The sequence below is a fragment of the Cucurbita maxima genome, unplaced genomic scaffold (assembly GCF_002738345.1).
Source record: "Cucurbita maxima cultivar Rimu unplaced genomic scaffold, Cmax_1.0 Cma_Scf00024, whole genome shotgun sequence".
NCBI lineage: Eukaryota > Viridiplantae > Streptophyta > Magnoliopsida > Cucurbitales > Cucurbitaceae > Cucurbita > Cucurbita maxima.
Window position 1 is genome coordinate 2,621,461 of NW_019272040.1, and position 12,158 is coordinate 2,633,618.

Sequence of the window (12,158 nt, forward strand, 5' to 3'; positions counted from 1 at the left end):
TATTCAAAATGTATACTCAAACGTACAAATGAATAGAGAAAGCAAAGACAATCATTTGCAAGTTTCGAACGAGCTCGTATTTCATAGAGATACAAAAAGGGGATAACTTGAACGAACAAACGAACGTTACCAATATATTCCTATTTTTCAGTGATCAAAATGGTAATCTCATTGAAGAGCTTCAATATGAAATAAAGTGATAGAACAAAGCAGCGTTAAAAGAGGGGTTGAAATGTTGGGGGGTGAAGCTATGGTACAAAGGATTGCACAAAACTCAAATTCCAAAAGTAAGAAGAAAGAGTACAATAGCGTGAGAGTATGAAGGAATGGGAAGGCCACGGAGAGGCATTGGGACTTCGAAGGGAGAAAACGAAGGGTCCCCATCCACCTGCTTCTTCTGCTCAAACAAAACCCATAATTTAACGCAGATCTTCCTTTCCTTTCCTTTCCTTTCCTTTCACCTTTCATTACCTACACGCATTTTCGCTTCATTTCAGTTCAAAACAATAAGGGTTCAACTTTGATACCAAAATACTGTCACAATTTAATCAATTATTGATAGCCAAAACCACACAAACGATCCATACAAACATCGGGAATTGCTGTGTTTTTTTGGGTTTCAACAGCACAGACTAACCCAGTTTAAATCACTCATCTTTAGCTCGAATACAACGGTACCCGATTCGAGTAAGTTTGAAATCCACTCCATATTTGTGATGTAGTTATTTTTCAAATAGATAAAACCAATATATTTTTCTATTTCCAGCACAAATCTCTTTCATTACTCGTCGTCTTTCTCCGACATTCGAGCATATACAAAATTTTCAAGTGTATGTAACGATCAGACACATTTAACGTGTGCCTGGACACATCGGTGTACGATAGACGCTATTCTAAACAGTGTTTTCCTCATTTCCTTTTTGTTTTTTTCTTTTACCTCCATCTAGTCCGGGATCAAATCTAGTCGAAGCAAAACAGAGTTTATCCAAAAAAGCTAATACGACAGGCGCAACGAAATCCTTCATAATTTATTTCCTATGCAATTACCAATTAATATACGTACCTTACCTCATACTAAACGATGAAAACTGTTGGCCCCTGCACAATACAATCAACAATTCGCAAACGAAAAATTGCAGACCAACTAATACAATTTTTGTTGACAGTCATTTTTTATCCTATTTACTCCATTGTACATGCTAGACTACAAACAATAGATTTATTCAACAAGCCAGAACAAGATAGCAACATCAAAACTAACGAGATAGCATTGTCAAAACTAGCTAACTCCAAACCGAGCAGAAGATCTTAAACTTTAGACGGAAAACCCACAAACTAGGAATCCAACTGTTATGATCTCATGTACAAACTAGCTAACTGCACGCTATGATCGTAAATTATGGTAAAAGGGAGCCTTGTTACCTTCTAGGTTATAGAGTAGTGGAGGTTGGTTTACGAAGGTAGGCTCTCAAGCTTAAAAATTGTACACAAGATCATAACAGTTGAAGCCTGTTTGAGTTCGTTTACAAATGTAGGCTCTCAAGGTTGAAGATTGTACATGAGATTGTAACAGTTGAAGCCTGGTCGAGTTGATTCAATCTAAGAGCGATTAATATAAACAAGTGAATATGCATTATATGTATTCTTACTGTGAATGAATACAAAAGAGCTTCCGTGCCAATTAACCTTCATTTCATTTTCATCCTATAATATTTAGTATCAAGAAACTCAATATTTAACATCCAAAATAGAAGCCACCATGGTTTGTACTCATGATCACAAAGAGACTATGAGCTTATTTCTTTATGAAAAGAGACTATGAGCTTATTTCTTTATGACCCCTCGGCCAACATGTAATGGTCTTAAGGGTATAATGAATATTGCAGCTTTTAACTTCTCACAGAAACGTACAGGGTTCATAGCTGTATTCATTGAGCTCCTTGATTAAGATATACGATATACGATAACATGAATCCACTATAGTGTACCTTAAAGTTTCATTTGTACGCATTTTTGGTCATAGTTCATTAAGGTAAGGGAAAAGAATGTCAGCTAAACATTAAAAGTATTATACAAGACTAAACATTTTACTACCCTCAAAACAAATTCCTGCTTACACATAGTTTTACAGATATTAAAGAACTAAGCACAAATAATGAAAGAAAAGGTGCTACTGTCTCCCAAACTCAAATTATCATTGAATGTAAAGAATATGCCACTGCCACCAGTTTCAATGTGTGATACCAATCAAGATGCATTCAGCAGAAGATTAATAATATGTATCTCAAAGAATAATAGGACTTGGTTCTGATAAGAACGGTTCATGATATGCACAATTAAGAGTCTTCTATCAATGGAAACATAATATATAACTACCGTCTCCCAAACTCAAAATTATCACTGAAGGTAAAGACTATGCCACTGCCACCAAATCAATCCATAAACATCTGATTCAACTCAACCAACCCAGCTCATTTAATTTAACCGCCTTCTACGACATTTCTCTGCTTTTAGAAAAACCAAGTGTTTTTAGTTACAACTCGTGTTTATTTACAACTTCCTAAAACCAGTTCTTGAAATCTTGACTAGATTTTAGTTCAACAATGAACAAACCACCAATCAATCGATCTCCCAACTTGCTGAATGAAAAAAGTTTCTGGTTAAAAAACGTCAATTCCCTAGGTGGTAGATACTTGTACATCTTGGAATTTGACCAAATTCAAGACTTGGCTATTTCTTGTATCTAGATGGAGAACTTGGAGGGCCTTGTTATCACTCCCCATCGCCTACTTAACTACACCTAAGTCATCATCTGTATTGAAAAGCAAAAAGAAGAGAGAGAAGCTAGAGACCCCACAAATTCCTAACCAAATACCTAGGAAGAAAGAACCTCAAAGAAGCTAACTAGATTATGCAGCAAAATGACCGCCATAGCACCCAATTGACATCATAAAAACTTGTGCAACAACTTAACCAGAATCGCAAAGTTGAAGTACTGCATAATGTATCACCAACCAACCATAAGAAAAGAAGCTAAACGAACCCTATGTCATAAGAAGTAGAACATATTCTATTCAGCCAACTACAGGAACTTGCATTTAAATAGAAAATCACAAACCAATCAGATATTATATGCAAATATCCACTGAAAGATCTTGGCCACCAAGAAGATTAAAAGTCAAGTACAGAGGATTACCTAGACAAAGAGCTGCTCATTATTGATTTCCTGAACCCCAGCCTGCTTGCTGTGGCTGCTGCTGCTGCTGCTGGATCTGAAGGAGTAAATTTGCAGCAAATTGTAGCGTAGATCGATATCTCTGGTCCTTACCGGCCTCAACATCACTGGTCCCATTGCCAGCACCAAGGTTTGCAGATTGGAGATGCTCCATCTGATAAGGAAGCTCAGGGTTCCCCCTATCAGATGCTAAATGTGTAACAGGTTGTGGCTGTGATGTAGAACCCTGACCTTGATTAGATAAGGTCGCAGTATTCGTTGATTGCTGCACGACTGGTGCACCATACCCAGAAGTATCAACTTCATTGACTGACCCATAACCTCTCTGGTTAATTTGAGAAACATCATGCTGATACTGAGGATTGACAAAGGGCAAACTAGAAGCTTGTGCATTCTCAGGAGGGGCAGAATAAGTAGACAAAGGCCTGTAAGGAATAGGTACATGCTGCTGCTGTGGCAGACCGACAGCAGCATCTTGAATTTGGGTTGCTCCCATGATCTGTGGTGCATGCTGGTTTGGTGTTTGTGGGAGAGGTGGATAAGGCTGAAATTGAGAAAGACTTTGTCCCTGAGAATTAAAATGATTTTCCATTTGCTGAAATGGCTGACCGGTTAACTCAGAAGATTGATGACCTACAATCCATCCCTCAGATGTAGTCCCTTTATTCGAATCAACAGTAGGCATTGGAGGCTGTGGTGAGATGGCTGGTTGCTTGGCACTTTCTAAACTGGATGACTGTGTCTTACCAGGCAGTAAAGAAACTAAGGTGGCAATAAGCTCTGGTGTTAATGATAACCCAGCTTGTGAGACTGCAGCCGTATTATTGTTAGTAACATACTCATGAGGCAAGGACTGAACAGATGGTGGCTCACTTGCAGGCAGAAGGGGTTTCGGGAGTTCCTTGGTTTCCTCATGCAGAACCCTATTATAATCCATTGGAAGAAGTTGCTCCTGCTTTGAAAGCACTGACCCGTATTCAGCTCGTGAAGACAAGACTTGCTGTCTCTCACCATAGTCAGATGTAGGAATGGGTAGATAGGACTGCTGGTGAGTCGGTTCACTAAGAGGAACCTGGGGAAATTTGAGAATGAGACCATAAAGCCGTTCTGGGCCCGCAACTTTCAAGACTTTTCTCAAAAACTCTGAAGGAGGAACTAAAAACATTGTAGTTCCATCATCAAACTTAGCAACACCTGCACGGTTTTTTGCACCTAGGTAACGCAGGAATTCTGTATAGGATGCAAAGTCATCCTCGCTGTCTGGCAAGAAAAAGACAATGTCAAATCCAGTGGCTTCAGCATAATGTTTAGCAAGCTGATCCAGCCCAGTTCTTGCTGAACAATTGACTGCTTCAGGACTGCAAAATAGTAAACGAAAACATTAAAATAGATGAATAGCAAGAATATAAGATTCCATACATCATCATCTCCACCCAACTAGATCTTTAGTTGGAACCTTCAAGTTCACATCTAGACTGGCATTTCAAACTAAGTTCAGTTCATAACAAAAATATGAAGCAAATATCTGCCAATTCATTTAACAATTGTTGTCAAAATTCTTGACTTAAATTCTAAAGAAACAAAGACTACGGTGTTTCCCTTTAGCTTTAAAGATGAGGTGATGCTTTAAGCAGGGTACCAGAATAATCTCCATGTTTTAGGAAGCAAGTAGAAATTATAGAAATTCTTGGAAACTGAGGCCCAAGTAGATGCATTAAGCCTGACAAGAGACCACGTCTCATCAGAAAATCTCTCCCAATCCCTAAAATTATTATATTCTTTTCCCACCAAATACCCCGAAGAACAGCAGAAAAACAAGCATTCAAAAATATACGCACACAGAGTGAACCAAAACATTTTATTCCTAGATACCATTTGAATTAATTAGGTGCAGTTGTTTCCATACAACTTCATGGCATCCCATGGGAAGTGGGAAGCTAAACAAATTATATTAATACAAACATGTTACTTGAAAAATAACAAAAATAAAACTGATACTTACAGATCACTTCCTATTCCTTCGCCTATGGGGACACAACGAGCATGACAAACAGGCGTTCCACCCTTGGCAATTATTCCACGCCATATAAAATCATTGTCACCATGGCTCTGGCCACTAACTGGTGCCCTTGCACCTATAGGAATAGCACGGGTCTTCACAGGAGCATTGGTATATGAGACAGAAGATCCTCCATCATTTAATGGACCAACCCCATATTGCTGATCAAAACCCATGCCCCGGTTATCCATTTTTCTTGGAGGAAAAGAAGCATCGTCTAAGGATGATGGCCCATCTATCCTTGATCGTTTAGAATCCCTTTGGAATTGGTTTACATCCAAAACATCCCATGAATTTGGAGTGGACCTCACAGGTGGAGGTGGACGAATACCAGTAGCTGGAGAAGAAAGTATCCCAGGTGCAGGAGGAGATGGCCTTCTCCAATTTGGACCCATCACATTTTTTGAATTTGCATCATGGAAACCATGCGATGTCGTGAAGTCATTAAACTCAGGAGGGCCTGAGATACCCTGTGGAGGACCAAAGGGTGGTGGTCTTACTGCTGTATTTGGTCTAAGAATGCCATTAGCTGGCAATGGACCAGGGAACTTATTTTGCACCATTGGGTGAGGATGTCCTAACATGTCCATTTGTGGAGGACGGATTTGATGCTCATTGAAGAACATTTCAGGCCTAGTCTCTTTACCACCAGGATAAAAGCCAGGGTGCTCTTTCACAGGTGCCGGATCACTGTTTGAAAACATAATAGTAATCCGAGGATCATTAAAAAGCCGTCCTTGTAGACCCTCCTTAGCACGCCGCGCTTCATCAACACTTCTAAATTCTACAAATGCAAAATGCCTAGAATGGAAACTCGTAATTCTCTCTATTTCACCAAATAAAATCATCGCATTGTGGAGCATTTGTTCATCAATTTGAACAGATGGAGGGTAACCAATCCACAAAACCTTGCTGGGAGGTCCATCTCTACGTAGTTCTGAAGATTGAGTATGCTGCAATAATTATCCAACGATTAAATTTCTATGATATAAAATAAACAAGAAACTAACTGTAATTCATAAAGTGAGAAAAAGATTGTCCTATGGAAAATGGTGAATTAGTCTTTTATCATATCCTAAGTATAAACCTTAGAAAATACCTCCATGACCCCGGTATGGTTGTAGTTACTATAACATCAACAATGTGCACAGGTCTGCAAAAGCTTTTACATATTTGTATTTGTAAAGTATTAACCATTATATATAATGGTAAAACATTGACGATTACAAAAGGTCACAGGTCCGGAAGACTCACCAGAGGTCTTTTATAACCAGATTGGAAATCAGCCATCCCCACATTTCTACCCTGAAGCTGCCCATGCCCATCTCGGGAGTCGGGCCACTGATCCTAAAAAGATTTAGATTAATTACATTAGCTATAGAGAGAAAAGAGGTCACATAAACTAATTTCAAAATTAATATAAAAGTTGTCCACAAAGGACATCTTAAATTAAGGATATGCATTGCAGAATGTTCAAGTATGAAGGAATCCAAATATTACATACGCTATGGAAAGAGAAAGAACATATGCACAGCAATCTAGAACGAGCACTAATAATATGCAGGACAACCTCAAGCTTTCTTTACATTTGTCAAACAAATCTAAACACAATTTTTTCCCATCTTCAATTCAATTTTGTCAGCAAGAAGAGAGATCAGAAAATAAAATAATATTATAGCTCAGAATAACATCCAAGGACAAGAAAATCCAATCCAGTAAAAATCAAGGGTAAAGTCAATACATAAAGAAAGTAACTGCCCTAGTTTTTAAATGGTGCAAACATATCAATACAACACATTGATGCTCATTAAGTTCTGAACAAGCTTACTCTTCTCATCGGCTGTGATCGAAGAAAATCAACTCGAATCTGGTCTCCACCAATGCGTTTCCCATTCATGATTCTCAAAGCTTGTGATGCATCTTCTAACCGAACATACTCAATAAATGCAGTATTCCGATCTCGCAAAAACTTAAATTCATCAATTTTACCAAATTTGGAAAACTCTTCTTCAAGTTGTTCCCTTGAAACAGCTGGACTAATACCGCCTACCCATAAATTCCTACAAGGTTTGGCCTGAAAACAAAAATTGTCAGGAACATACAATTCCAGTTTCTAGAGCTATTTAGCAAGAAACCTAATCCATGAATGTGTCTCACTAACATGCATGCATAACATTAAAGAAAAACTAAATATTATTTTCTCAATTACTCGAGATTCTATTTTTTATATGATAAGATACAAGACTCAAGCTTAAGCAACTAAGGAAAATACTACTTAAAGCTGAAGATAAGAACTCTAATTAGAAGATCCACTAAGAATATATCTGATTCATGAAACTACTAAATAGACTCATTTACCAGCCTTAAATGATGTATCCATTATCCAATAGGTAGTTTCCAAGGAAATAAAACTGAAGCATACAGTAGTTGTTGCGATATTGATGATTTTCATCCACACCTAATCAGATATATTCCAAGTTTGACAACAATTTTTTTGGCTTGATTTACATGTATTTGAAACAAACAAGGGGCTTCTTACATAAACGACCAGGTTAGACATAACACCTAACACCTTTTTATAACCACGAGCTACATTTTTAAACTAGGCAGTGGAGAGAGTGAATTAAGTCTGTGTTACAATTTTCTTTTAGACAATAAATTATTATATTTTTTAAAAAATCAAGACACGGTGGAGTATAAGGAGTCTGCACCTAAAAGTCATAGAGAACATCAAGAGGCTCTCCAATTGAACTATCAACAAAGGAAAATAATGATCATCTCTCTTTTAAAAATATGCAACCATACACATTAGTTGCTTGAGGCTTTGTTGGGAACTTGTTTTAGGGCAAAAGAGAGATCCTATGTGGCTGCATCGTTAAAGCTACTTTATGGATAACATGGCAGGAACTAAATCTTAAAAGCGTTGAAGATAGGAGGAGCTTGGAAGATTCTTTTGTCCATACAATACATGGCTTCTTGGTGGAGTTCCAGTCGCAGATTTTTAGTGCACCTATAACCTTGCTTTGACTATTAGAAATTGGATGGCTTTTTCATGTTATTTGGGGAGGGGTTCTCTCTACCCCTTGCCCTTAAGATGTCTTCCTTTTTGTCTATATTAACATATATTCCTCGGCTTCTAACCAGAAAAAGAAAACAGCACTTCCTCATGGTATTTTAGTCTTCAAGGTTTAAGATCTCTAAGAGTTGAAATCCCTGAGGGTTGAAAAACACAAAGAATCATACATATGATCCGTGTATCTCTCTCTTTTAAAGGGAAACAGATTCTAAAATTTCATTAATGTTCCACCCTGGAATCATTGAAACAATGGAGATTTTGCTTTTATTTTAGGCAGTATAGGTCAAGGTCAGAGTAATGTTCAATGACTGAAATTAAAAGAAAATGCTATTTCCAAACAAGCATCAATCTTGAAGGATTGGCATGCCCAGAAAACATTTCCAAACAGGAGTAGCCTGTCTACTGAGATGTTCCAAGTAAAAAAGAAAAAAGAGTTGCTCAAATAAACTCCTCTCAATTAAAACACACCAAATGTCAATTAGGCAGTCAAGTAGCAGAGCTAAGACACCAAGGCCAATTGCTATTGAAAAAAGATTAGATTCTGCCAAAAAAAAATATATATGTAACCCTTACTGTTCTTAAGTTCTTAAGCCAAACAAATTAGTTACTCCTTGAATCTTGATATTCTTCTCATCATTGTCCATCAGCCAGTAGAATTGACAATTACAAAATTACGAGAAGAGTGTACCCATCCTTATTGAGCGTGTACCTCATGGCAACATGTTTTTAATGAACTAAGGTTGCAACAAAATACTTTAAAAAAACTTAAACAAGAAACTATTGGTTCATATCCTTCGTGTTTAACCTTCTCACCCAAAGCTCACTCTCCAACACCCCCCCCCCCCCCCCCCCCCCCCCCCCCCCCCCCCCCCCCCCCCCCCCCCCCCCCCCCCCCCCCCCCCCCCCCCCCCCCCCCCCCCCCCCCCCCCCAAACTTGTGGAGGGACATGGAAATTATGCTACAAAGGAAGTAAAGGACTATAAGTCCAATGATTATGAAAATTGAGATAATGACCTATTTAGTCATAGCGAGTTTTAACTAGTACATTTTGTAGTTTGCTTCTATGACTAATTGGATTTTTTGTTATTGAAAAATCATGTTATAAGTAGAGGCTTGTTTTTGTTCATCTTAAAAAGTTAATATTTGTTTTCTGTATCCATGCTTCATACTAGTTTTAATACTATGTACGTGTGTGTTCATATGTGATTCATTGTGTGCTTCACCTTATTGAAGCCATCGTGTCTTTTAGCTTTGTGCCTTGCACTTGGGCACTGAACGGTTACTGCACTTCAATCCGCTTCATGCTTTAATAACACTATATAAGCGCTTAAATATTTCTTCCACTAACTAATGTTACGAGGCTGATTTCTAGCACTTCCTGATCTTTGCAGATATATTGTCTTGCACACATGATGAAAAGTTTTATCGTAAACCAAAGAAAAAGCTAAGCAGTCAAAGGTTAAGCCTATTTATTATCTAGACAGTACCAATAACATGTTTAATTAAGAAGGAAGAATAAACAAAATCCACCAGAGAACAGACTCATCATATTACTTCGGAACATTCATGGCGTCGGAATCATACAATACTTTTGAGAAGTTTGTAATTTCGTCACAACCACTTAAGCGACCAATTCAGATTTCACCTGACGTTGGATATGATTGGAAGGCGTATAGTTTTGGTGATTAGCTTAGATTTTCATATAGATTTGATGTATCCAAATGCTATCAGGTTGCACGGTTTATATCGAATGATCCTCCTAAGCTAATATCAATTATTGATATGTTCTCCCAATTACTAAAATTCTTTTGAGCATGCCTCTTTGCATGACTATAGCTCTGCCGAAGTAAGAAAATTATTGCACCCCGCAGATCTTCATTAGGTATCGTTGAACACAATCCGCTTAAAACTTAATAAACTTGAAGATGCAGAGGAATTCCGATTCCTCCATCATCTACAAGTTTAATTAAATGAGAGAAGCCATGAGACTAGTTACGGAAGAACATTTGACCGCTATGTATGCCATGAAAGTCGATGTTGGGTTTGAAGCATTCGATTTTGAATATTAAAAAATAAAAAATAAAAAACCTTTAATCGTATGAAGATTACGCCTATCTCAACACTAGTCGCGTTATCAAAAAGAAGGGGTTCAAATGAAGCGCAAAACCAATAGATTGCAAAAGAAAGCGAGTGATCAATAGCACACCAGTCATGTTATACAGGCACACGAATCCAAATAAACCTAACACAACACAGAGATCAGAACAAAAACAAACCGGTCTCGCAAACTCGATTTTGATTGAACTCCCACGCAGAATAACCCCTTGAAGAGCCTCCTTAGCCGCTTGAGCATCCTCCATGTGCTTGAAGAAGATGAAAGCGTAACTCCTGGAAGGATAGGAAGAAACACTATCAATCGCCCCAAACTGCGCAAACATATTCATGAGATCCGTATCCGTGACATCCATGGACAAGTTGCCTACCCACAAGCTGTTGGAAGACATCTCCGTAACGTCCGAGTCCCTATACAGTTGCTGTCGGCTCATTTGGGGAAGAGGCGGCACTGAAATCGAAACGAAGAATCAGAGACTAAATTCACCTTTGGGATTCTATCACCGATTTTGCAGAGCAAATGAATTCGAGCAAAGAGAATGTGTCGACGTGAGAGAAGAACAGAGGATTTGAGGTTGAAGAAGAAGAAGAATCTTGTGTAGATGGAGAGAAAACTTTTGAAGATAGGGTTAGGTTTTGCAGAGGGAAATTGGAATTTGTACTGAAATTTTGGGGGAACGGTTTTGTTGTTTAGAATGAAATTACCATATTAGACGCCTTCGTGCTTACAGCTTTATAACTGAATGACGAGATGAAAGGGTTTAAAATGTAAATTCGTAGGTCTCTATTTTAATTTGGGTTTTTTTTACGACAAAACCAATTGATATAAATAAGTTTTTACACATAAATTAATGTTTTTATATGTGATTTTAACTGATAATAAAATTGATTTAAGCTTTAATCGATAATAAAATTTATTTAGATTTAAATTGATACAATTAATAATTTATAGTTTAATTCCGTACACCTCACAAATTTACATTATAAAATGTTTTAAGGATACTATTCATTTATGTTTCCGTGTTAGACGAGTTTTAAAAACTTTGAACGGTAGCTTGAAAGGGAAAGCTCAAACAGAATAATATCGGCTAGCGGGGGCTTGGACCATTACAAATGGTATCAAAGTCGGTCTTGGGCAGCGTGTCACCAATGAAGCTAGCCTCAAAGAGAATGGATTGTGAGACCTCATATTGGTTAGAGAGGGGAACGAAGCATTCCTTATAAGGGTGGGTTTGGACCGTTACAAATGGTATCAAATCTCATCCTGGGCGATGTGCCACCAAGGACGCTAGCCCTAAAGGAGGTGGACTGTGAGATCCCATTTCGGTTAGAGAGGGGAATGAAGCATTTCTTATAAGGTGGGTTTGGACCGTTACAAATGGTATCAAAGTCCGTCCTGGGCGGTGTGCCAACAAGGACGTTAGCCCCAAAGGAGGTGGATTGTGAGATCCCATATCGGTTAAAGAGAGGAACGAAGCATTCCTTATAAGGGTAGGCTAGGACCGTTACAAACGGTATCAAAGTCCGTCTTGGGCAGTGTGCCACCAAGGACACTAGCCCCAAAGGGGGTGGATTGTGAGGTCCCATATCGGTTAGGGAGAGGAGCGAAACATTCCTTATAAAAGATAGGCTAGGACCGTTACAAATGGTATCAAAGTCCGTCCTGGGCGGTGTGC

General features: G+C 38.3%; 1 protein-coding gene across 3 annotated transcripts; it reads right to left on the reverse strand.

Moving 5' to 3' along the window:
- Positions 1–354: 354 nt before the first annotated feature.
- LOC111497553 (flowering time control protein FPA-like) lies at positions 355–11,149 on the reverse strand. Of its 3 annotated transcripts, XM_023148358.1 has the most exons (7): positions 10,854–11,148; positions 10,647–10,758; positions 7,123–7,368; positions 6,549–6,641; positions 5,238–6,247; positions 3,197–4,593; positions 355–471 (listed from the first exon to the last, which is right to left on the reverse strand). In XM_023148358.1, exons 2-6 carry the CDS (start codon positions 10,728–10,730, stop codon positions 3,216–3,218), a joined length of 2,811 nt encoding a protein of 936 aa, XP_023004126.1. In that variant the 5' UTR covers positions 10,731–10,758; positions 10,854–11,148; the 3' UTR covers positions 355–471; positions 3,197–3,215. The 3 variants fall into 3 exon arrangements, with proteins under 3 accessions (XP_023004126.1, XP_023004124.1, XP_023004125.1); XM_023148356.1 differs by having other exon boundaries at positions 10,647–11,149; XM_023148357.1 differs by lacking the exon at positions 355–471 and having other exon boundaries at positions 2,028–4,593; positions 10,647–11,149.
- Between the last annotated feature and the right edge of the window lie 1,009 nt (positions 11,150–12,158).